The sequence below is a fragment of the Gobio gobio genome (assembly GCF_949357685.1).
Source record: "Gobio gobio genome assembly, chromosome: 24".
Lineage (NCBI taxonomy): Eukaryota > Metazoa > Chordata > Actinopteri > Cypriniformes > Gobionidae > Gobio > Gobio gobio.
Window position 1 is genome coordinate 26,418,505 of NC_137120.1, and position 27,432 is coordinate 26,445,936.

Below are 27,432 nucleotides of genomic sequence, written 5' to 3' on the forward strand. Positions count from 1 at the left end.
GAGAGAATAGGCAGAGTGTATGACCGGTGAGGGCGAGACACGTGGGGATAAAACCGGCGTGTGCTCGCGGGTGTTCTCCGACTGCCTCTGGTCGTGGAGCTTCTTCCTGTGTGGTCCAAGAGGGAGAGTGGATGGGGCGGGATCAATTAAGATGGCAAGCTGAGCCCGCAGGATCGGTAGTGCCATCTCGTCACACTCTGGGCAGCCGACCTGGGAGAGTGCAGCAAGGGCGTGGTCTCGTCCGTGACACGACACGCAAATGATGGGGCCTCTGCACGAGGCACAGGTGGGACGTTACAGAATACACAGAAAGCAGTAAAGGATATATAACGCCGGATAGCGCAGCTGGAACGACGGCGACTGAAGGTGGATGATTCCGGTTGCTTTTTCGACGGTGGTGCTTTTTCGACAGCAGCCTTAGGTACAGAGATCAGCGAAATGAAGAGTCGCTGAAGGAGATTTAAGCTGAGTTCCTATGACGTGACAGTCTTTTATAGACTCGGTATGCGAATTCAGGTGGACTGTTTAGGCGGGAGCATGGGTAGTCACCTCATTGGTACTCCCGCTCAGTCGCCTCGCCATATTCCTGCAGTTGCCACAGCACAGCCTGATGTGCTGCGCGCGTATACGCTCTGTTAGGTCTGCTGTGCAGCTGCACTGCGTTTTACATAGATACATTTTAAGGATAAAATTTTGCTTTAATTCTCAAGGAAACAGGAGTTCCCCCTGCGTATGCTACGCAATACGAGTGATTCTCTCGAAAGGGAACTAAATGCAGACTATGGGGCGACTTTGGAAAAAAGGTGAAATGTATCATATACAGTTAAGAAATTCAGGAAACAATAAATAAAATTGAAGAGTGGGCACAGAAATTGGGTTCTCTTATATAAGTAGCGTGTAAATTGTTTTACAAAAACAAAACAAAACAAAACAGAATGTTCACATTATTTTATCACTATTTGGACAGTATCTGTAACAGGTGTCAGTGGAGTGTGGTTCTAATAAAATCATGGCAAAACTTTGGGATAAAGAAAAAAACGGGCCGACATAGGCTATAGAATCTAAAGGGAAATACGAAATAATGAGACTGATTGAGAAGACAAGAAGAATCAGTAATGACAAGAATCAAAATCATGAAAAGGTTGAACATGTCCGTATGCACTGAACAATGAACGACAAATAAGGAAGAAGCAGCAAACAATATGAATTTAGAGCATTTAGCCCAAGTAATTAGGGACATATTGGAATCGCTCAAATTATCTAAAAGAAACAGGAAATTATATAGGCTAATGTTATCTAAATTTATTTGATATATATTGACTTGTTTCCTTAATTATGATTATTTTTAAGTTTTAAAAGGTTTTTTCGTAAGCTCTGACGCTCCACACTCCAGTTCAGTAGGTAGCGCTAAAGCACCAAAAAAAAAGAGTTTGCCAACCGCCATTAATCACAAGAAGAAGAAAAAGAAGATGAGGATGAGGATGAAGATGATGAAAATTGTAAACAAATGATTCGCAAAGTTTCCTTTAATTTTAATTTAATGTACAAACTGCGCAATGACCATCGGGTATGTTCATGATCTTTATGAATTTCTGCTTTCACAAACTGCGTTCTTTCCATGCAAGTTATTTCATTTCTGAACGGCCGCGCTAACTTATGTGTAAAAACGAGGTCGAGTTTGCGCGGCCGCTTTTGCATTTGGTCTGGTTTGTTTTGGTCCACACTTAAAAAGTATTAACAAAGAAATAATTCTAACATAATAAATGCATTATTCATGGTTTGATTAATAACGAGTTACATGTCAGTGCTCAGAGAAAAAGCAGTAACTATTATTTGATTTAGCCATTAGCATTAGCATATTGTATTTTTTTTTATTTTTTTTTGCGTGTGTGTGAGTGTGTGTCCCGGTGCACGTTTATTGTTAAAAGGATCCCCCATTAGCTGTCACCAAAGTGAGTCGAGCTAGTCTTCCTGGGGTCAACAAAAAAAAAAAAAAATTCACAATCTAAAAGCAGTAAAACATTGTAGACATTATAAACATCATCAGAATTTTTTCAGAATAAATTACAGTATTACATTCATAGAAAAAAAATGTCTGAAAGAGACTGCAATTCATTTTACGTGTATTCAGTGGGCAATTATTCCAATGATTGATGGCACGATAAATAACTGTTCTCTTTAAAGCATTTGATTTTGGGCGTGGTAACCATCTCGCTATCATCAGCTGACCTAGTCAAATAAGAATGAACCTAATCACACCTAACAATTTGGTTATAAAAAAAAAAAAAGGTTTAAAAGAAGACATTACATTTTCTGAAAAATGTAATTGTGTTGAAAACCAGCCTTTTCCCCACCATTAACCATGAGAGTCAACGGTGCATACTGATTGTTCTGATGGGACAATAGCTATGTTTCCATCCAAAGTTGCGAATATAATTTATGTGCAAATATGCAATATCGCATAAAACATTTGCGAATAAAGCATCGTTTCCATCCAGTGAGTCGAAGAGAACATAATTGTCACTTCCTGATAAACTACTGCTAAAAAAAATTAATAATAATCACTAAAAAGCATAGAAGCCACCATATATAATAATTTCCGTATATAATAAATTATTTCCGTCTCAGAGAAACTTGTGTGTCTCAGTAAACTTGTCATGCTTTCAGAGGCAGATGTGCTGTTTGGGGACTCAGTCGTGTAAGACAGTTCTAAGGAGGGAAATATACAGAGCATCTTTGACAACAGCATTTCAACAGCATTTCAAATGTTTTGCAAACAAGATTTTCCCGCTGGTTACTACAGTTATGCTGTTACATCGCGCAAGTCACATGATTTTTTTTATGCGCATTAAGGAATTTATTTGATAATGCATTTCCAACATAGTTTATGCGTATGTTTTCTTGTCGGATACAAAATGTATCCTACTCAAATGAGCGCATACGTTTTTTTTATGCGCATTTTTAGAATTTATGTGCATCTTGCCGTTTCCATTCAGCATTTTTTGATGCGATATCCCAAAATGCGTATAAAAATAGGTGGATGGAAACATAGCTATTGTAATACTAACCTAGCAGCTCTATTTTGGGCAGTTTGTAATTTCTTTAGTTGACCTTTAGATGCAGACAATCACACAGGGGCAAAATAATCCAGATTACATCAAATTAAATATTTAGCCACCTGTCCCACTTAGGGATGAAACGGTATGGAAATTTCACATCACGATTATAGTGACCCAAATAATCACGGTTATCAATATTATCACGGTTTTGTTCAAATGAGATTAAAGTGTTCAAAAAGAACAGATGCACACACTTAAAACATTTCAACAAGTTTTATATTTGAAAATCTACAAACAACAAATAAATCAAGCAGCTCTTTGCACTTTTTAAAGCAAGATTCTATTCTGTGGGATTTACTTCCTTTATAATGGCCGTCGTCAATAGCAACGCATAAATAATAATAATTTGGTGTAAATATAATCTGTAATATCATCTCTGTAAATATATTCTCAAGCAATATTCTCATCAGTGTTCAGCTATGATGCATTTAAATCTAGCATATTTTGTGTAAGAGCCCAAACAGTATCTTAGTGAAATAATGCATATCCATATTTTCATGATTTGACTGTTTATTTTATTAAATATCAAAAGGGGTGCATCATACCTGACACCTAGATGAACACTTTACAGTTAGTTTTATGACTGGAAGTCATTCTCTTCAAATGCTATTGAAGTCAGAAACGCGTATAACGTTACCAATGTTGTATGTAACTTTAGAGACGGTCCCTAAATTCGCCAACTTTACTCCAGTCATATCAGATGCGCTGTGGTTCTGCTGTGTTTGTTTGAAACTATTTTTGCTGCTGAAATAGAACAGAAACCACGGTATGATGAATGAATCTCCTGCGTACATCGCACGTTTATCTCTGCGTTGAGTGCAGATTTCGGCGAGTGAGAGCGGCGCACTCTCTGAACATACTCCGGCTAATCTGAACGCCTCTGATTATGAGACATTGCATTCATAAATCAATAGAAACACGTGTGGTTGGTTATAATGCGCAACGCGATTATAACAGATAGCTTTTGAGAAGACTATAATAAGTTCAACCGCCAAAGGCAAGTGTGCAACCGAAATAACGTTACACCCCGCAAATGGCGGTTGTTAATGTCAAGCCCTGATTATCCCTTAATGTCTCCCTAGTCTTGTCTGAATTTGTTTGTTCGCTTCACATTATTTGTCAGACGTAGTTTTGGTATTGAGGTCAAAGTCCACTTGCCTTGCGTTCGTAGTTTTGAAGTGTTTCCCCGCTATTACAGTGACTTTCTTCTGTTGTTCTGCAGACGGGGTGACCATACTCGATTAAGTTTCCCTCAGGACTTTTGTAAAAGCCAAAATATGACCACACCTCAGATTTGGTCCTTTTAGAGGCTGAACAATCCCCCGAGTGCTGTCACTGCCACCTGCTATTTCTTCTCATTCAAAAAACAGCGCTGCGCCAGACTGATGCTGACTGGACAAGATTTACCGCGAGTTTTCAAAATCGTGATAATCATACGCGGTTTTAATGATAATTAAATTTTAAACGATATTACTAACCGTCACTAAATTTTATCGTGGTTTATCGTGAAACCGGTAATCGTTTCATCCCTAGTCCCACTATGTGTGTAGGGACATAAGACATTTCCTCACCATAAAGATACCACAACCCGTCTTCTTCACTATGCTATCAATATGTTCTGCCCATGACAGTTGACTATCTGTTATTGTGCTCAGTAATTGTTCTTTATCTACCTGTTCTATAGGTTCCCCAGACAAGTTGAAACTCAGCTTTGGTGTAGATGACAGTTTATGACTTGATCCCAAGATAATTGATTTGGTTTTCGAGATGTTCAGCACCAACTTATTTTGTTTTATCCAATCAAAAACCATATTTTACTCTGCTGATAAAACATTGTCCAGTTCACTGACAGTTTTTGCAGCATAATACAATGTGGAATCATCAGCATACATCTGTACTAGGGTTGAAACGATTCAAAAAAATCGATTAAAAAAATCATCAATCATCGCATACTGTGCGGATTGTGGTTATATCCACGGTCAGGTGGGTAAAGTAATAAAAAGTAACATTCTAAAAATTGCAGGTGGATGAGAGATAAATCATTAATGTGTTGATTTTAATAATGACGCGGGAGTCTCATTTCACAGTAAAACGCAAAGAATGCGTGTTATTCTTTAACTTTCGGTTTCAGCTCATTTCATGATCAAAACAATGCGAGAGAGAGCGGCATCAGCACTGGTAATATAATTTAGTCCCGCTATTTTTAAATGAAGACAACTGTGTGTTGAGCTTCAGGATGAGACGCTGAATATTTAAAATGCTTATAAGCTTAATTTGTGGCAGTTCATGGAACTTTGCATGTCAGCTGAAGAGATACCAGCACTCAAAACACATTCCTCCATGCTAGCTTTAGTTTAATTGATGGCATAATAATGCAATAAATATAGATTTGGTTTTCCATGGTTAACCTTGTGTTCATAATCATTAAACAAACCAAAAATCATAAAAATACTCATCAAGAAGAAACACATCAATAGTGTACATTATTGTATGTATTTTAGGATTTAGTATCTTTAACTCACCTTTTAAGGCAATGATCATATGCGTTTAGCGAAGTCACTCGACAAAAGCTTTTCATGACTTTTTCCTCTGTAAAATTAGGTAATCGGCAACAGCTAGGTTGAAATATTGATAGCCACTCATCAATTGATCGCTAAATTGGACTAATTTGGACAGGCATGCTAAAAGTGTGTGGTTTTAATAAGGGATTTTAAGGCTTTGTGTCAGGGAAAATAAGTGTGTATACAACTGCAATTTTGTCTTATTTCTGACCCCGTTTTGATGATCGGAATCGACTCCAAAAAACCTGGAATCGAACACCCCTATCGACAACCTAGGCTACACTCTAAAAAAAAAAAGGTTCTATATGGCACCAAAAATGGTTCTTGGCTCGTAATCATAGGGGAACCTTTTTTGGTGCTATATAGCACCAATTTTGATGCTTCAGTGGTTCTTCAGAGGTTCTTCACTGGTTCTTTGACTAAGGTGCTATATAGCACCGCTGAAGAACCACTTAAGCACCAAAATTGGGTATTTGGTGATTGGCACACATATCGATTTTGATCTTGATTCAGTATCAATACATGTATATAGCCTACTGTACATATAGGGAAAAATAAGTTTGCCTTTTTAGCACTATTTTAAACTTTTCTTGGGTTAAATTATATTTGCTCGCATTCATTAATATTCACTTGTGTGTGCTTATTTAAGTATCATTAAAAAAATATTAGGATGCAAGTTATTAACATTTTAAAATTTCACATTTAAAGAAATCTAGTGTTTGATCATGTTTAAACGTATTCAAATGCAAAACCTAAAAATAAGTAAGCAGTTATGATCTGCGATATTTTTTTGAGCAACTAGATACATATTTATTAAAGAGCCATACAGGCACCTTTAGTGGGTAAATCATGGCATTACAAATTAAATTTAATATTTTTCCAGCCACAAAATGACTCTAATTTGCCTCTTTGCATTGGAATTCTCTATTTTAACCTTAAAGGGTTAGTTCACTCAAAAATGAAAATTCTGTCATTAATTACTCACCCTCATGTCGTTGGACACCCGTCAGACCTTAATCCATGAAAGGCTCTTAAAACGTTGCTACAAAGTCCATCTCACCACAGTGGCTCTACAATAATTTTACGATGCGACGACAATAGTTTTTGTGCACAAAAAAAAAATCAAAATAACACCTTTATCCAACTTGTTATTGCCTTCCGTGTGTGCCTCCACGACGCATGCGCGAGAATATGACGTAGCGCCGGCGTTCGGGAATCCATGAAATGCACACTTAAGCCCCATTTTGAGCACTACGCCGAGACCTAAAGCACGATCAATGTAGAATCCAACAGCTTAGATACGCGCGTCTTCCTCTCCTTGTAAACAAATCGCTTCTGGGTCATGTGTCCGAACGCCGGATCTGCGTCATATTCTCGCGCATGCGTCGTGGAGGCATACACGGAAGGCAATAACAAGTTGGATAAAGGTGTTATTTTGATTTTTTTTTGCGCACAAAAACTATTGTCGTCGCATCGTAAAATTATTGTAGAGCCACTGTGGTGAGATGGACTTTGTAACAACGTTTTAAGTGCCTTTCATGGATCTTGGAAGTGTCAATGTACTGAATGCCAATGGAGACCTATCTGAAGCCTTTCTCAGCCATCAGCTTTCAACTAAAATATCTTCATTTGTGTTCCGAATATGAACAGAGGTCTTACGGGTGTCCAATGACATGTGGGTGAGTAATTAATGACAGAATTTTCATTTTTGGGTGAACTAACCCTTTAACTACACTAATTGTAATATAAATAAGAAAAATATTAGAAGAAAAATATTTTAACTCATTAATGGACCATAATTATTGCACAAATACTAAGCCTATTTAGTACCAAAAGATCTCCTCAAAATATTCAATAAATATTATTAAACTAAAATATAATTGAAAAATAGTTAAGGTGTATGGTCACATTTGACCATCAATGAGAGTGTGAGCAATTAGTAAGCAATACCTGAGGGCTAAATACAAGAAAAACATTAACATTAATGTTAACAATGTTGCATCTCCATCACTCTCCATAATAAAATGATACTGTAAATGGTTGACGTAATAATCAATGGACACTATGCTGTGCTGTTTACCAAAAATTGCTGCAAATACCTGTATGGTACAAAACTGTCATCTAGCCATTCAAATACATTGACAGCGCGGGTTTGTGTGGAACTATTGAGAGCTCCGTGAACCACGTAAACACGCACGCCGCCGGGAGATGAGAGCATGTCGCAACTCTGTTTTTCAACGCCTCGGCTTTAACTGCCACATTAGCGCCAAAATGCTATTTATTGTTTGAATTTCGTATTACAATTTTAAAAGCTTAGACTTTGTTTCATATGAAAAGCAGGTTTGGCCATTTGAGAGCGAGAGACGTGCGTGAGTGACAGAGAGAGAGCAGGGAAAGCAAATGCAGCTGAATGAACGTTTTATATAGCGTAAAAAAAGAAGAAGAACGTCGCAAAATATGTGGCGGCCAGTGTTGATTCTGTGGCGCACCGCCACAAATTAGTCTATGTGTGGGAAACACTGTTATAGAACCTTTTTTTTTTTTAGAGTGTATATAGCACATGGAGGAGTAATTGGTGGAATGTGAGCAAAAGCGAGAGATGTTTGTATTTAATTTAGATAAAGTACATTGCACATTTAAATTATGCAAATCAAATCAGTCTGAAAGCAGGAGCGCTGCGCATCACGTGCACACTAAATGTACAGCTTGTGTTTGCCATTTGTTGCGCTTGGGTTTTAGAGAATTTTAATGGTGTACATTTCAAGCATCAAGTACATAAAGTCCCATTAAAAATTTCACATACATCACAATGACGGTGATGCATGTGCAAACTGCGTTCATGCTGTTTTGAGTATCTCTTCTTGCCGCAAATAAAACTTAAATTTTCAGTGTTGCATCCTGAAGCTCAAAACACAGTTGTCTTAATTTCAAAATAGTGAGACTAAATTATATTACCAGTGCTGATGGCGCTCTCTCTCACAGTGCGGTCTTCTAGCTTAAAACGAAAGTAAAAGAATGACACACGTTCATTGAGTTTTACCATGAAATTTGAGTCTGTATATTTATTAAAATCAACACAGTAATGAATCTCTCATCCACCCGCAATTATTGGAATGTTATTTATTTTTATAAATTTACCCACCTGACCCTTGGGTTATCCACAGAAAAATGACTGTGTAGTTAAATGGACTAAAAAAAGCTTTGAGCAATGATATATGTGAATATGGCAGAGTGGAAATCCTTCCAAGGGAATCACGTCACAATTTGGTATACTTAAAGGGTTAGTTCACCCAAAAATGAAAATTCTGTCATTAATTACTCACCCTCATGTCGTTGGACACCCGTAAGACCTCCGTTCATATTCGGAACACAAATGAAGATATTTTAGTTGAAAGCTGATGTTGAGAAAGGCTTCACACAGGCCTCCATTGGCATTCAGTACATTGACACTTCCAAGATCCATGAAAGGCACTTAAAACGTAGTTACAAAGTCTATCTCACCACAGTGGCTCTACAATAATCATACAATGCGACGACAATAGTTTTTGTGCGCAAAAAAAAATCTAAATAACACCTTTATCCAACTTGTTCTCGACTTCCGTGTGCGCCTCCACGACGCATGCGCGAGAATATGACGCAGATCCGGCGTTCGGACATATGACCCAGAAGCGATTTGTTTACGAGCAGAGGAAGACGCGCGTGTCTAAGCTGTTGGATTCTACATTGATCGTGCTTTAGGTCTCGGCGTAGTGCTCAAAATGGAGCTTAAGTGTGTATTTCATCGATTCCCGAACACCGGCGCTACGTCATATTCTCGCGCATGCGTCGTGGAGGCGCACACGGAAGACAAGAACAAGTTGGATAAAGGTGTTATTTTGATTTTTTTTTGCGCACAAAAACTATTGTCGTCGCATTGTATGATTATTGTAGAGCCACTGTGGTGAGAGACTTTGTAACGATGTTTTAAGTGCCTTTCATGGATCTTGGAAGTGTCAATGTACTGAATGCCAATGGAGGCCTGTGTGAAGCCTTTCTCAGCCATCAGCTTTCAACTAAAATATCTTCATTTGTGTTCCGAATATGAACGGAGGTCTTACGGGTGTCCAACGACATGAGGGTGAGTAATTAATGACAGAATTTTCATTTTTGGGTGAACTAACCCTTTAAATCAGGGAGGGGAGTTATCCATACATATAACCCACCCCCAGAGGGTAGGTGTAAACCACACCTACAATAATAACCGACTACGCCACCCCGGGGGCTAGCATACCAGGGAATTGCCCTTCACAAAAGAACCCTTAAGGCACACAGGTTCGATTGCGGCTTAGTCAAGATGTGAGAGAGATGGAGTACAAAAAAACATGGCTTTATTGGATCAAAGAATGAATCAAATAATGATTAGTAAACAAATTTATATGATATTCATACACAATTATACAGATTGTTTTGTATTCGAGTTACTCGAGGAATCGTTTCAGCCCTAAGGTAACTCCGGAAGTAGGTTCCTCCAATCTTTCGTAAAAAAAAATAAAGATTCGCAAACCAACAGTGAGGAATCGACTCTTATCGATTCTAGAACCAGGAATCAGAATCAAACAGCCCTAGAGCACTAAAACATTGATTATTGAATCTTTTAGATTATTTCGCATCAGTTTGGGTAACACGGTGCTGCATAGCGTTGAACTTCGGAACATCAGGGACAGCGTATCAAGTACTGAAAGTCATGATTGTTTCGTTGCAAATATAATGTATACCATTATTTTTCTAGTACCAGTACCCCATGCAGCCCTATATACCAACAAAACCTGTTTTGGTTTTGTCAACTCTAAACTAATCCTGTAACCCTGACTTTGTTCAACTAACATCATGTTACGAGTCCCTGGTTAACAGAAACTGTAGCTATCTGACTCTTGTGACAGTACTGACAGTCAGAGAGATTTTCTAACTGATGGTGATCAGTTCTGTGCTCATCTCAAACTAGCCGGTTATCAATTTCTATTTGTACTGGTTGAGATTAAGAAAGTTAAAGGAATATTTTTTGTTTGTTTGTTTGTTTCTGCAGTTGCTGTTTCATCTGTGTGTTTGCAGTGCTGATGAGCAAAGGTGAGCATCTGAACAGCAACACATTTTAAATATAAATTCATGTCACATAGGGCTGGACGATTAATTGAAAACTAATGGAAACCGAAATAATTTTCCCATGTCGGTTATTTCAGTTTTAGTCACGTGACTCCACCCCGTCAGTCACATCAAGTGCAGTTTGCAGGCACAAGGAAAGATGCAGGACTCAGGAGCAGTTATCTTTGTTTATAGAGGCTCAGAATTACTATGGTAATTGCATGTTTTACAGTTTATACAGGCAAGTTAATCGCCATTCTTATATGCGCTGATACACACACAGAGACAGCACGCGCAACCCCCGAAGCCAGATCACTTTCACTTGCGTCCTCATGAAGTTTGTCAATTAAATGAGTTTAAAGGCTTGCGAGTTTGAACATCAAAGCGATTGTTCACTATTCAAGAACAATGTTATTGAACAAATTCTCATGAGCTTTTTTTGTGACACAAAGAGCCGAGCCGTGTCGTGTCTCTGACAGCATGCGCCCTGACAGATCACGCTCACTTGCGTCCTCACAAAGCTTTGTCATTTGTATGTGTTTTAAGGCCTGCCAGTTTGAAAATTGAAGCGATTTTAGACCATCAGATGTGTATTATGTTGAACTAATGCCTGGTATATTGTGACACACGAACACTCAGACAGTAGCTCGCACATCACGTGAAGATCATGTGCAGAAACTCATTGTCAACGCTGTCCAGTGATTTATTACTAAAGTAGCTTAGAAACTCAACCGTTATAGCATTGATGTTTCTACCTTTGAAGTAAGTACAACCCACAGCTTCATAATTAATAGAGACGGTATGAGTAATTCACACACACAGTCATGCTCTCATTAATGCATTCAAATAAATGAAATGTAGGCTAAATGTGCTAATTTATCTTTTGTACAACAAACAGAAATCTGTTTCCTTTAAGTATTTTAAAAATCACAAAGAAATTAACTTTTTTATTAGAAAAAATATCCCACCTTTAATAGTAGAAAATATTTACAGTACAAACCTTATCAGTGAACTATGAGGGCAAAAAAAGGAAAGCAAAAAAAAAAGACCAAAATAATCATTCATTAATCGTAATCAAGGTACAATTTTCAATTAATCGAGATTTTTATTTTTGGTCAAATCGTTACAGCCCTAATGTCACATATAAAAATGTCAGATTGTGTCTTGACAGTTTGTGTCATTTCAGTGTCTCTGCAGGTCACAGTACACAAAGAGGCTGTTATTGGCGGTTCTGTTGTCCTGCCGTGTTCTTCCACTGAACATGAGCTTAAATTTCAAGAAATTGATGTTCTTTGGAGACACAATGACAGTGAGACTGTCTTTGATTTAATTAAAGGTGAAGTTTCAGTTAAAGGTCAAAACCCACGGTACCAGAACAGAGCTGAAACTTTCCAAGATGAGTGTCTGAGAGGAAATTTTTCCCTCAAACTCATCAATCTCATTCACACTGATGCAGGAGCATTCAGCTGCATCATCACAAACTCAGAAGAACCGCAGACTGTACAGCTGATTATTAATGGTACGTAAACATTTTTCATTTATGTTTAAAGCGTTCTAAAATCAGCCTGAATGCTGCTGTATACAAATTATAGACAGATCTTTTTTCTTTAGTGTAGTAATCGTGTTTTTTTTTTTTTCTGAACTTTTGTTATAGAATCAACAGCAGAAAATGGAAAAAATGCCACTGAACATGAAAACCAAAGACCAGAAACAACAACAGGCTTGATGAAGATCAGCTTGATCTGTGTTGGCACATTAGCCCTACTAGCTGTGATTGTGTTTGCCGGTATTATGATTTACAAAATAAGAAAAGCGCCCTATAGGGAACAGTGTCAAGGTGAAAGTTAAAAGGCTTTAACGGTCTCATTTTCGGACTGTATTGCAAGTTAAAATGTTACTTTAGCTGAATTTGTACAGCTTTTATTGTTTTAGTCTGGTGCAAAGTACTGTTTAAGTCTCGCTAAAGTGCCTTGAAATGCATAGTGATATTCAATGGGCCTTATTTATCAATCTAACCGAAACAAGCGCAGATTCGAGTATAGAAATCATCTTACAACAGGGTTCATGTGTGAGTCATGAAACATATGCTGTCAATTCCATCGTACAAATGCTAGTACGTTGATAAATGTGACGGCTGAAAACAATCGTCATTTAACCCTTAATCGTCCCTCAAGTAGGGTTTACGTTTGAGTCCCTTGGGGTCAGACCCAAACTTTTACAGAGCAATTGCATAAGGAAATATAATTTTTTTACATGGAAAACTGTATATCATTTTTTTTATTTACTTCTCAACTATACATTTATGCTGTAATTTTGTGGGTATTTGGTAGTTTTTTACCTATTTACTGCTCAAATACATCATCAATTGTATATGTCATAAATTGGCTCATTAAAAATATTTTTTTTATGAAAAAATCACTTGAATGATGATCTTAAATAAATATAAATAGTTTTTGGACATTGCTCTATGTGTTAGGGATAGAATACCGCCATCTGTAAGTTTGTGGAAAAACTTTAGGAATTATAGTTGAAGAGAAAGAGAGTGCAATTACCACATTATCCACTAGAGGTCCATAGAGAAGTTATGCAAAAGTTAAGCTGCCTTTCATCTTCTTTTATTTGCCCTTTTCCCTCTCTTTCTCATGATTGTTCCATGTTGCATTTGTGCTTTAGTATTTGTCCTTCATTTATGTATGGAATTTTTTCAGATTTATGCCAGTTTTGTTGATTTTATTTGCCAGTTTCTATAAAAATGCTCTCTGTTGCAGTCACACGTGTGTGTGTGTGTGTGTGTGTGTGTGTGTGTGTGTGTGTGTGTGTGTGTGTGTGTGTGTGTGTGTGTGTGTGTGAGACAGAAAGTTAATTCCACTTTGTGTTTATGCTCTAGGACCAGATCTTGATATAAATGTAGACATTTTCAGATTTATACTGGATTTAGTTGATTTTTTTTTACAAACAAAGTGAAAAAAAAAAGCATTTTTTACATTTTCCCATTCATTGCCAAAATCCAAAAAAATGCTCCAGACACCTGTGTTTGTGTGTGTGTGTGTGTGTGTGAGTGAACATGCTTGTTCCATATTGCATTTGTGCTCTAGTATTAGTACTTCATTTATGTATGAAAAGCTTTCAGATTTATGGCAGTTTTGTTGATTTTATTTGCCAATTTCAATAAAAATACTCTCTGTTGCAGTCACACACATGTGTGTGTTTGTTTGTGTGTGTGTGTGTGTGTGTGTGTGTGTGTGTGTGTGTGTGTGTGTATGTACGTGTGTGTATGAGATGGAAAGTTCGTTCTACTTTGTGTTTATGCTCTAAGACCAGACCTTGATATAAATGTGGAAATTCAGATTTATACTGGATTTAGTTAAAAAAAAATTACAAAAAAAAGTGAAAAAAAAATATTTTTTACACTTTCCCATTCATTTTCAATGTGGGGTCAATCTGACCCCGAGGGACTTAAACGGTAAAAAAAATTTTACACACCTTTAGAACAACCAAATCAAGGCCAGATTTGTTGTGCATGTTTAGATAGATTATTTAGGAAAAGTCACAGAGTCTCATGGCCCTGAGATGAAGGGAACACATTTTAAAAATGGAGGAAAAGTCCAGTGGGGTCAGCTGGACCCCAAGGGACAATTAAGGGTTAAATATCACAGCCCTAAAAATTCAGTTTAGAAGCCTTGCCCCTAGAGTTTACAACACATGAAGTAATCTCATGAAAGAGAAATTAATCTTACTCCAAAAACACCTGTTAACCTCGTAATTGCAAACAATTAACGGTACATTAATTCACATGTATATAATACCGGTAGATAAAACAAACATTAGAAACACTATAGGCTAGGCTACTTTAGTTCCCCTCACCCCACAACAAATCCTTTCCATTTAGCATCGTTTTCAGAACAAGAATGAAAAATAAGTAATTATATATATTAAACTTACTCAAATAAAACACAAATTAGGCTATAGTGGCATTAATTATAAACAATATGCAAACAAAGTCAAAATGAATTTATTTAAAGCAGAACTGAAAATGTAATTCGGAAAGAATCCAAATACGTTTCTATATTTGCCATATAACATTTGTTTGCTAAACTATTATTCATTATGTAAACAAGGCTTTGTACTTCACTCATTCCCTAACTTCATAAAACTGCATCCTTCACGTGTGCAAATGTGCTTGACTGAGCTGATTTTACAGCGGACCATATAAATTGTGCAGTGTAACTTATGTTTGGTTGACTGCATTTCAGTTATATAATGAATGGCTGAAATGTCAAGTTAGCAATGGTATTTATGTGCTGTGTGTGCGCTTGCGCAATCAGTTGGATTTTATAAAATAAAGATAAAGAAAACTAATACAATGTGATCGAGTGTCTATTTGTCGCACAGTTTTTCCTTGTTAATCTGAGAATAATTTAAGTGGAATATTTTGTGTAGTCATATTTATTTATTTTATATAGTTCATTTTATTTAGTTTCTGCATTCACAGTTTTATAATAAAAATCAAGTTGGTAATATTTTACAATACTGGTGCACTAATATGCATCAATTCATGTTTAACTAATGCACAGATAATCATTAGTTATGTATGACTCGTGAACTAAACCATCCATTAATTGTTACCTCATCAGCAACTAATAAAGAGTATCTTTACAATAAGATTGTCTCATTTAGTTAGCATTAAATGCATTAACTAATACATTTGTGACAGTATTTCATAATCTTTGTTATTGTTAATAAAAATAGTAATTCATTTAATAGTTAATATTGAGTTTTACATAAAAAAAAATGCTGTAGAAATATTGTTCAATCTTAGTTCATGTTAATTAAAGTTGTTAACTAATAAAACCTTGTTGTAAATTTGTTACCAAATTAAGCAATATGTGACCCTGGACTACAAAACCAGTCATAAATTGCACGGGTAAATTTGTGGCAATAGCCAAAAATACATTGTATGGGGCAAAATTATCATTTTTTCTTTTATGCCAAAGATCATTAGGATTTTAAGTAAAGATCATGTTCCATGAAGATATTTTGTAAATTTGCAACCATAAATATATCAAAATGTTTTATTAGTAGTAATATGCATTGCTAAGGACCTAATTTGGACAACTTTAAAGGTGATTTTCTCAATCATTTAGATTTTTTTTTGCACCCTCAGATTCCAGATTTGTATAGCGGCCAAATATTGTCTTATCTTAACAAACCATACATCAATGGAAAGCTTATTTATTCAGCTTTCAGGAAATTTCTATTAATTAAATGTGTCATCATGTATTAATTCCTTAACAAAATATAGTATAGTAGTGTACATTAATGTGTTAATTACCACAATGGGTCAAAGCCATGCATTTTAACTTTGAGTTGTCCACTATAATTAATCATTAGCTAATGATTTGCAAAGGTATCATTATGTTATGACTACTTGCTGAGGCACATGACTTACACATGACTCATTATTAAGTAATATGTCATTATGGTTTATGGGTTTTGACTTCCCCACTAAAGTTTGAGGTCTATGGGACAGTTACACAGTGAATGTAATTTCAAATTAAAGGATGGATAAGTTGGGCTGCACACAAATATTAGGTCATCAGAATCAGAACTACTGTCTGCTGTTACATTGTGTCTTAACCGGCATAGATATCCCAGTGAACGATAAAGTCACTTATCTGGATTTTGTCATTTCTAAGAATTTGAGGAGTATGTTTTGACAACTAAAAGAACAGGACTAAATCAGTGGGGGCACATACTTTTCAGAAGTTTGAATTTGCTTTCTAAAGCTGAGACTCTCGTCTGGCTTGTTCTACTACACTCTAAAAAAAAAAGGTTATATATGGCACCAAAAATAGTTCTTGGCTCGTAATCATAGGGGAACTTTTTTAAGTGCTATATAGCACCAATTTTGGTGCTTCAGTGGTTCTTCAGAGGTTCTTCACCGGTTCTTTGATTAAGGTGCTATATAGCACCGCTAACTGTGGTGCCATATAGCACCACCACCATATACAGAACATGTTAAAGATATGGTGCTATATAGCACCAAAAGTGGTTCCTCTATGATTACGACGAAGAACCATTTTTGGTGCTATATATAGAACCTTTAGTACACTCCTTATGTTGATGTTCAAACTTTCAAATTGACAATTTGGCTATTGTTTTATTGAAAAATTACACACATTGCACTATAAAATATGTGGTTATAAAAAAGGTATTAATTATCTCGGATTTCCTCTATTAATTAAACATTTAAAATTAACCAGAATAAACAACATATAGTTATACAACTTTACAAAAGACATGCTGCAATAAAGTGTGTGTGTGTGTGTGTGTGTGTGTGTGTGTGTTCACTGAGCCAAGAATAATATGGTTAGTCAATTATTTTTATAGTGTATTATATACATTACAATATACATAATTATTAAAATACGTCAGTGCTACCCCTCAAGAACGCTCTTACAGAGTTTTATTTCTGACTTGTGATCTCCAAACTAAACATTTGGTTTGGTATTGTAAATAAACTGAGTCTCTGGGAAAATAGTTTGGGCATTTGTTTGATTCCTGATATTATACAAGAGAAGAGTTGGATGTTATCCAATCTCATTTCGTTGAAAAGAGCAGCAATTAATCAAATAATGAATAAATGTTCTTAGACTTACATGAGTATGAGAGGGAAGCTTCCTTTTACAGCTGCGCTGGGAAAAGATCCTCGAGTGATTTTATATAGTCCTGCTGTTAGTGCGTCCTTAATACACTGTCATGTCTTGACTTTAGTTAATCGTCACTGTACAAGCAGCACAAGAATGCAGAGAAACCAGTTACATCCTCATTCTGAGAAACTAAAAGAGAGCAAATTGAAAACAAGGATGTAGTCTGGAATTTCCATGCATTTGCCTGTCAAATTTTGCTTATTTAACAGCACCAACAGATGCAGCAAAGGGAAATAAATAAATGAATATAGTTTGTATGTTTGTTCTACAAGCAATAACCAGTTTTTTATTGTCATATCTGGGCTCATTCCAGAAATATCTGGCTCATAGCTGCACTATAATACTGCATAGTGCTGTAAAACATTCAGAGTGCGATATTGGCAATGTGATTGGTGGACTTTATCAAACTGGTTGTACTTAATGAAAACCAAAAAGTAGCATGGTCAACGATTCCCTAGTGGTTATTACCACAACCTTGTCTGGCTATCACCAGACCAAGCTCAATCTGTTAAGATTGAACATTGGTCTGGGGAGCGCGCTCTGTATTTTCTACTGTAAGAGGCGTGATCAACGGGCATAGTTCAAATGACTGTACGCAATTGGATAGTCCTTCAACCAATCAGACCAACGATCCATCCCTTCTCTATCCATCATTGAGTTAAACCCGCCAATAGCACGGCAGGGGGATAAGCCGGTTTGTGATTGGTCCCCGCAAATTTGTAACAGAAGCAGAATAGAAAGAGGTACAGGTTTTCAGCCTGAGCTGCAGGGCGAAATCAAATCACCGGCAGATCGGGCTGGGTTTACCCAGTCTAACAACCCACAGTAGACTTGACATTTGTTAAGACAATAAGGATAAGGGGATAAGACCAGATGATCAAAAAAAAAAAAACACAAAAGTATATTTAAGGTATTTATTATGGATATGTCCATTTATATAAACGTTCTTTCTGGTTCTCGAATCTGATTGGTTTAGAGCCATGCAATATTCCCCCGGTAACAGTTTCACAGTTTGTATCACTTCGCTTGCAACATTTCTCACAGAGAGTATCATGTCGGACGAGCAAACCTCCATAATTTTACAAATACTATTGTCGTTTTACTGAATGTAGTTTTAAAGCTACACTGTGTGATATTTTCCCCCATCTAGCGGTGAAAAGGTATATGACCATCCAGTGAATATTAGTTTGTGTTTCTCTCAATTCCGATTTCGTTTTAACTCCTACGGTGGCCGATTTAGTCCAAGATTAACATGGCTTCCAGTTCGACCTCGTCCACATTCGACACGGTGCCATCGAGTGTTAAAACGTGAAAGGCGAAACTTGAATTCACGGGTATGTCCCTCTTTGGCTAATGTACTTTCAAGATGGAGGGGCAACATGGCGACCGGCATTCGAACCCCTGTGTTATTGGCATATTATAAACTTACGAGAATACTTTATTACTTGAAAGAAGTAAATATACATTAATGAGCACATATATTTTTGAAAGAACTAAGTGTTTTTAGCTAAGAATAAACTAAACAAGTTACACAGTGTAGCTTTAAGAGGGCTTTATGCGATAATGTAGTTATTTAGACCAAGGGTTTTCAAACTTTGATGCCAAGGACCTGCAAATATGATGAATCTTTTATGAGGGACCCCTTTCCTAATCTAAATATTTTATGTATGAAAAGACATTCAAACTGTTAGATAAATAGTAAGTGTGACATTATAAATACGAAGTATTGTTTGCAAACTTAAATTGCCTATACTTAATGTTGGATGTATAAACCTGAAGAAGAACATTTTCAATTAAAAATTATTTGTATAAGCAACTTTCACAATAAATGTATATAAGCAGCTTACGTACTGCGTTAAGAATACTGCCAAGCAATGAGCAAGATAAAGTGAGAAAAACTCACTAGAAAGATATAAAGCAAACATACACAATTCTGGAAAGAAAGCAAGAAAGGAGAAGAAACATTTAGAAATGAAACAGTTAGAATGTTTGGTAGACTTTATCCATTTTTACTTTGTCTTTTTATTCTCTGAACTTTTCTGGGGATCTCTTAGAACCTTCTGGAGGACCCCAATTTGAAAACCCCTGATTTAGACCTCAAATATGTGACTCATACAGTTGTGCTCAAAATTATTCATACCCTTGGTAAATATGACCAAAGGCGGCTGTGAAAATAAATCTGCGTTGTTAACAGCTCTGAGCCTCTTCTATACTGCCTGATGAGCTTGGAGAACACCTGACAAGAGATCATAGACCATTCCTTCATACAAAATCTCTCCAGATCCTTCAGATTCCCAGCTCCATGTTGGTGCTTCTCTTCAGTTCAGCCCACTAATTTTCTAAAGGGTTCAGGTCAGGGGACTGGGACGGCCATGGCAGAAGCTTGTACTCAATGACTAATTTTTGTTATCTTGAGTGTTTGCTGACATTTTTTTTTTATTTTATTTTTTATTTTTCATCTGACTACAGAACCAGGTCCTGTCCGAAGTTACAGTATAGTGTCAGGTACTTTTCAAACGTTAGTCAGATGAAAAAAAAAAAAAAAAGATATTTTTGTCAGCAAACACTCAAAATGTGTTTGGTGCACACAGGGATACAAAAAGTACCCCATGCCCACTGTTAAATATACAGCTGGATCTTAAATGCTGTGGGCCTATTTTTCTTCCAGATATCCTGGACATATTGTTCAGACACATGGCATCATAGATTCTATTAAATACCAACAGATATAAAAAAAAAAAACCTGACTGTCCCAAGCTAAAAATCATATAATGGGCCGTGGTTGGATCTTCCATCAGGACAATGAATCAAAACAGACATCAAAATCAACACACAAATTAGTCACTGAGTACAAAACCAAACTTCTGCAATGGCCATCCCATTCCCCTGACCTGAACCCTATAGAGAATGAGTGGGGTGAACTGAAGAGAAGAAGTACCAACATGGAGCTGGGAATCTGAAGGATCTGGAGAGTTTCTGTATGAAGGAATAGTATGAAGGTATTTTTGGTGCAAAACAACTGAACACGCGTGCGAGTGGAATTTGTATTTGTAGAGCATATCCACATATGTGTATCAATAAATTTGAAGTCACAGAGAAAAATAATTTAGGAGTTGTAAACTTGTAGATTTTTTTTCTCACCTACAAACACAACACAACAGTTACACCTTCACACATTCTTCACTGCAGGTGCACAAATCCTATTCTACGAATCACACATGAAAAAACTCATACGCTCACATTTTTCAGTGAATATGGTGCAAAACGCATTCACACACCTGTATCAAAAATGTGAAGTCACAGACCAATTTTGCACATCCGCAAATTAATATGTGAATCCATGCAATAAGAGTTGCACACTTGTAGAACATTTGGTCACAAATGCATTTCTTTTCTTGGATATTTTTCTAACACAATCACAAGTCCATTCACTTCAACTGCTTGAATCTGCTGCTACGAGTCTCAAACGCAGTTTTTTCGCCTTCAAATGACAAGTTCCGCACGCTCTCACTTTTGCACCATACACTACGTGAAATGTGGAGCAAAAGGGGATTTGTGCATCTGTGAGGCAGCGGTTCAGAGAGCAGAGAATTTCGGCCAATCAAAAGAGCTCTTTTAAACCGACGGCGTGCGACCGTAAACGGGAAAAATACATTAGCAATCTCTCCCTTGCAGGCGTTTTATTGAAGATAAAATCTATTAAATGCAATTGTATAATTTTCATTACATTTCTACAAAATTATAAAATTTATCAAGTTAACATCATATCATAAGTTCATAGAGATCATCGCCCCCCCTAGGGGTTTTATTATTACGTAAAAAAGCCTTGTTTCCTGAAATCACATGACATTTACAGTTTGGTACGTGATCCAAATCACTGGGTCATTATAAATTATTCGCAAAGGTTTTGAAGCTTCACAATCATGTCTCAAAAGCTCCATGTGCTCACAACTAAAAACCAAACATGGAGAATGAGCATCCGGAACCCAACACTGAACTGAAACTGAACCAGTCAGCATCCTCCTACCACACACACACACACACACACACACTGGGTTTTCCATGGATAAAAGGTATATAGATAAAATACATTTTCAAAAAACATCACTTTGCATAATTTATTTTTACAAAAAAAAATTCTGGATATCATTGTGGGGACATTTTGTCCCCATAACGTAGGGTTAACCTGAACCACACACACCATATGTTAGGATCCTATCACCAAACTAAGAACAATACCAACCTTGGTGACAGGACGTGGCATTACGCAGAACAAGACATGCAGCTCTGTATGGGGAATTGCAATGCATCAATTGCAGGCATGTTTCAGTGGCTAGATGATGTGGATGTTGAACAATAGTTTTGAGAATTTCAATTGTGATCTGAAAAATGTACCAGTGACTGAGGAAAACTAACATCAAATATCAAACATGCTTAACTTGATTAATGAAGTGATGATGGGGCATTAGGTGTTGAAAAAAAAGTGTGGTCAGACTAAGAGTGAGTTTGACTTTGACTTCCTCTGCTTGATGTGGGAAGGTTTTTTTTTTTTCTTCCTGTCTTTGCTTCAGAGCTGCAGTAAACTTCATTTTAAATGTTGTGAGGAGGGAAGCGGATTCATTTTGGTGTTTTAATCACAACATGAAGATCATTCAGCTTCAGCTCTGTGAGTTTTACATGATTATAATACATTTACTAAGCAAAATATATTGATGTTATAAATAGTTTTATGTTATGCATCACAGGCTTTACGGGGGGGGGGGTATCTTTTATTTATTTTTATTTTTATTTTATTTCTTCTGTCTTATAGATGTGTTGATCTGTTGTCAAGCTGCTGTGGCAGGTCAACTAACTGATCTGGGATCAAATGTGACCATAAACTGTGATCTTGATGAAAATGAGGTGTATTGGATTTTACTGAAAACACCAGATCCTCCAACAGTGATTCTACGGTCATTCCCAACACCAATATCACCTTTTTATTCAAATAAAACATTCAGAAAGAAATATTCAGTGCAGTTTAAACATAATCTGGTTATAAATAATGTGACCGCTGAGGAATTAGGAGTTTATTACTGTATGAAAACAGGTACACCTCCAAAACTCAGTAAAAGCACCAGACTGCACTTCACCGGTGAGAAAAAAATAATTAACACAAATTATATAATATATTTTCAGTGCTACAGATCTGCAGACATTTCCCTAACAGTAACAGTTGTTACTTTAACAGACTGACTGTTAAAACTTTCATTGCAGAATCAACTCAACTAACTCAGTGTTATAATCGCACAACTGAGTGTCTCAATCATACAGTGGAGTTTATTGATGAGAATCAGACACAATGGCACATTATCATCATCATATCGGGTCTAATAAATGGGCTTCTTGTCATTGTGCTGATCGGTGAGAGATTTTCAGCCATCATATTTATATCATTCTTTTCTCCACAGGCAACTCAATTGAATTAAATATGTACATATTCTTTATTTAGGCATTTGACTATTCCATTCTTATTAAAAAGGAATAATACAACATTTGAAATCTGAATTCACTGTTCCCTTTTTAGGACTATTAAAGGTTTTTATTAGAATCAGAAGGTCTACAGAACAATCACAACTCAACACTGATCTACAGCAGACACAAGTTATAGAAGAACAAGACTTGCAGGTAAGATTTCTCTTAAAAAAATATGTAAACCCATCCTTACAACTACAATTCTCGTTTCTGTCTTGATAATTATTACCTATTCTTGCGGACCTGTTATTCCTACATTTAACTTAATTTAGTGCAACTGTAGCTGAAATTGCTAATATTGTTCTTTCAGTACGCCACGATGGATTTTTCCAAGCTGCGTAGAAATATTCGCTCCAGCCAAATCAACAGCACATATGCTGCTCTGAAGCTGCCGAACTCATGAACACATGAGTATGACTGATTTTATACATATATTGTTCACTTTGTTCACTCTGAAATTTCTTTAAAAAAATGTTTAAATGTTTCAATATGGGATCAGAGGAAAAGTTCAGAAAAAATACTGTAAAAAAAAGTATAAATAAACAAGTCAAAATCAAGTAAATTTCTAATTATTATTAATATTTAATTCTGCTTGAAAGTCATGAGATTGATCAGAGTTATTTAAATGTATTGAATTGACAGCTATAGTTTTATATTTCTCTTTATGTGTACATCCAGCGAAACTCTAATAATGTGTAGAACATATGAATTGGAAAAAAATGACTTTCCATTATGTACACTTGTTCATTTTCATTGTATCAATGTTGTACAAGTGTTATAAACAGAAAAATATGTACCTGCCTTTGTATTTTAGTGGGTCCTGCAGAGAATCATCATATCTGAGGGTTGGTGGCATCAAAACTTTTGAAAACCCCTGCCGCAGATGAAATGAGTGTTTAGGAACTTTTATGTTTACTATATTTCTCTTCGTCAATTGGAAGACTTTTGGGTAACGCTTTATTTTAAGGTGATATAGTTACATGATACTGCATTTACTTACTATAGTAATAATGCATAATTACAAGTAACTAACTCTAAACCAACCCAAACCTTAACTCTAGTACATGTAGTTAATTAGTATTACTTACACTGTAAAATCAAATTAATTGGAAAAAGCATGCCAACAGATTGCCTTAAAAAAAACAAGTACAGTTAAATAGAAATAATATGTTGAACTGACAAATGCTTACTATAGTTTACTTACACAAGAATTATAGTAAATAAAAAATAACTATAGAGAGTACTTGAACTTTCACATAGTAACAGAAGATTTCCACTTAGTATACCATTGTTGTGTTTTGCATGCTGAATGTTGAAGTCTGTGTGTGACTCATGCATGATCAACTGCAAGATATTGTCTCAAAAATAGAGGGATTATATCAACCCAATTAAAAGTTTCACAGGTGTTTATGATGTAAGTGTTAGCAATAAAATTGTAAATGATCATTATACAACATGAATGAAAGTATTACATGGGTTACCTTTAAAAGATGGCCTAATTTCTGACTACATTGAATCCTATAGTTAATTATTCAGTCAGAAGCTAGGTCAACTTTTAAAAGCAACCAGTTTATTACTTATCTTCCTTTGAAACCAAATAACTGATTTCTTGTTGCATCGCTTCATCAATAGGAAGAGAATAGCAAATATATGAATGTGCAAGTGCCCAACCAACGTGAACACTGATGACCATAATGGTGAGGCCTTTTGGTGGTGTTTTTTTTTTTTTTTTTTGCTTGACAAAATGGCACTTAAACCAATCAATTAATCTTAATTTGGGTTTTCTGATTAAACAAGGAATAGTGTGAATAGAACAGCTTACTATATTTTTACAATTAAGTTAAGACATTAAGTAGAGATAACTAAAATATGTTAGTTAGAATAACTGTTGGATTTATTTCAATAAGTACAATGTAACTACGTCACCTTAAAATACAGTGTACCCGACATTTGTTTTGGAATAACTGTCTTAATCTGTATCTGGTGAAACTGTTGTGGTAGTTGTCAAAGTTGATACATCTGTCTTTGAGAATGGAGAGTGTGCACATTATTTTTGTGAAGCCTGCTTGGTTGAGTTTTCCATGCATTTGGACCAAGAAGAGGCAAATTTATTTAATTGGATTTAATAAAGAGGACTGTTTATTTTGTCAAGATGTTTTAATTAATGCCCAAATGCCTATATAAAATAATCTGTATAAAAAAGGGAACAGAATCAGTTAAATGACCGTAAGATGATGAAGTGTGCTGTTGTGAAAATCCGTGGCTTGGTAACCTACTTTTCTTGAACTCGGCATTCAGGGTTTTTTTTTTTTTTTTTTTTTCTGTGAAACAAACTGAGAGTGTGAAGAGTCTGTCTGTTTTTTTTTTTTTTGTTGCAAAAACGCGAGTATATTTTGGTATTCACATAAGAAGAAATGTGCTAGCAAATGAATGACATACATTTTTTCTAGATGGAAAAAAACATTATTCTTTTACTTTAAAGGAATATTTTACCCCGAAAAAAATTATGATTTACCCACCGTTGAATTGTTCCAAACCTTTATGAGTTTCTTTCTTCTGTTGAACACAAAATAAGATATTTAAAAGACAGTTGGTAACCAGACAGTTGGCTATTTTTTTCCCCTACTAAGTCAATGGCTACCCTCAACTGTCTGGTTACCAACACTCTTTAAAATAACTTATTTTGTGTTCAACAGAAGAAAGAAAATCATACAGGTTTGGAACATTATGAGGGTGGCAAAATGATGAAAGAATTTTATTTTGTGGTGAACTCTCTTTAAATGTACTTATTTTTGAATGATTTTTATATAACTGCCTATAACATCTTCCATTCTTAGATCTACAAGAACTTTACAATTGGTTTCACAATATATAAATAATAAATAATTAATATACAATACAAATATTTAAAACCCACATGAAAACTTGTCCCACCCTGACATACATACATACACACATACATATATATACACACACACACACACATATATACACACACACCACCTTTTTTTCTGAGCAGTTCAGCCTTTCAGTTATGAAGCTGCTTCATTATGAGTAAATATATTTCTTTGTGTATGTCTTTGTGTTTCAGAATGTCACTTAATAATATACTAGAAAATTGTTTAGCTGGTATCACGACAGTCCCTCTAGAAATTGTACTTCCTATACTTCCTCATGTAAACATAATTTTACTTCAATAACAAAGACAAGTTAATGAAATTTCAGTGTCCATATTTATGAATTAGGCATGTATGACTGTAAACACAGACACAATTTAAATCACCATTTCCAGTGTCAATGTAAATCAACAATTAAACAAATAAAAAAAGAGAAAAGGTTAAAGTCTAAAGTGGTTCTTGGATTCACTCATATAGTATTAAATATAGTATAAATTAGTATTAATATAACTTTGTATACATTCATATATATTATACATATTATACAATTTGTTAAGTAAAAAAAAAAAAAAAAAGTGCACTATGCAGTGGTGTTTTCAGCAGTGCTAAACCAAAACCATAAACATGTTCCACTGGCTTTGGCACAACCAATGACTCTCACCTTTGTCTAGAGTCGAGGTTTAACTGTAAACCAAGTGCAGTGTTTTTCCAATACCTTTATACTTATGCATCTCATTTCTCACGGTTGTCTAAACCTCAAATGGAAACAGTACCCTTGCAGTATGTCTGCTTTGTTTGTTTACTTGATCTACACATTTAGTGCCCATTTAGCACTTGCCAAGTGTGTTAACGCATGTAAAAGCATATTTACAACACTTATACTTTACTGTATATTGCTGTGAATGTCCAGGAAACTGAAACTGTCTAAGTAATTTCACATGAATCTAGGGTGTTTCTCAAAGGCTTCAACCAATGAAATAAATGCTCACACAAATGTCGTACTAGAAGTGCTGAAACTAGGCCTTGTGGGGAAAGCAAGTGAACAAGTGGACATCAAAGGAACATTTCACACTAAAGTCTGAAAATAGGAGGGCTATTGTTGCAAACAAGGTGCCCATCTATCTCAGTTCAATTTAGGGATTGATTGTGTGACAAAATAAGGCAAAGCAGTAAGATTTGTTTTATTGGAAACAGAGTAACAGACAAAATTTCATAGAAATAACAACTGCTATTCACTTTGTATGTGTGCGTGAGTAATATATCTGTGCATTTAAGCTATTGAACCATTATTTTGAACATCAAAAACGGATTAGGCAAAAATGTGATCATAGATGCATGAAACTTGCTACTTTATTTTTTACTGAGAGAGGAAACATGCAACATTTTTCTAATTTTAAACACAGTTTTCTACTTGTGTATTTAAGGCTGCAGTCCATAACTTTTTGCGCTTTAGTGGTTAATAAACAGAACTGCATGCGTCTTGCGGAAGAACATTTACTTCCGGAGCCATTCT

At 35.8% G+C, this 27,432-nt stretch overlaps 1 protein-coding gene across 1 annotated transcript; it reads left to right on the forward strand.

Moving 5' to 3' along the window:
* The first annotated feature begins 1,445 nt into the window (after positions 1-1,445).
* On the forward strand, positions 1,446-13,990 carry LOC307120443 (CD276 antigen homolog). The gene is made up of 4 exons (XM_079807475.1): positions 1,446-1,567; positions 10,743-10,783; positions 11,985-12,317; positions 12,453-13,990. Exons 1-4 carry the CDS (start codon positions 1,557-1,559, stop codon positions 12,644-12,646), a joined length of 579 nt encoding a protein of 192 aa, XP_079663601.1. The 5' UTR covers positions 1,446-1,556; the 3' UTR covers positions 12,647-13,990.
* The last annotated feature ends 13,442 nt before the right edge of the window (positions 13,991-27,432 follow it).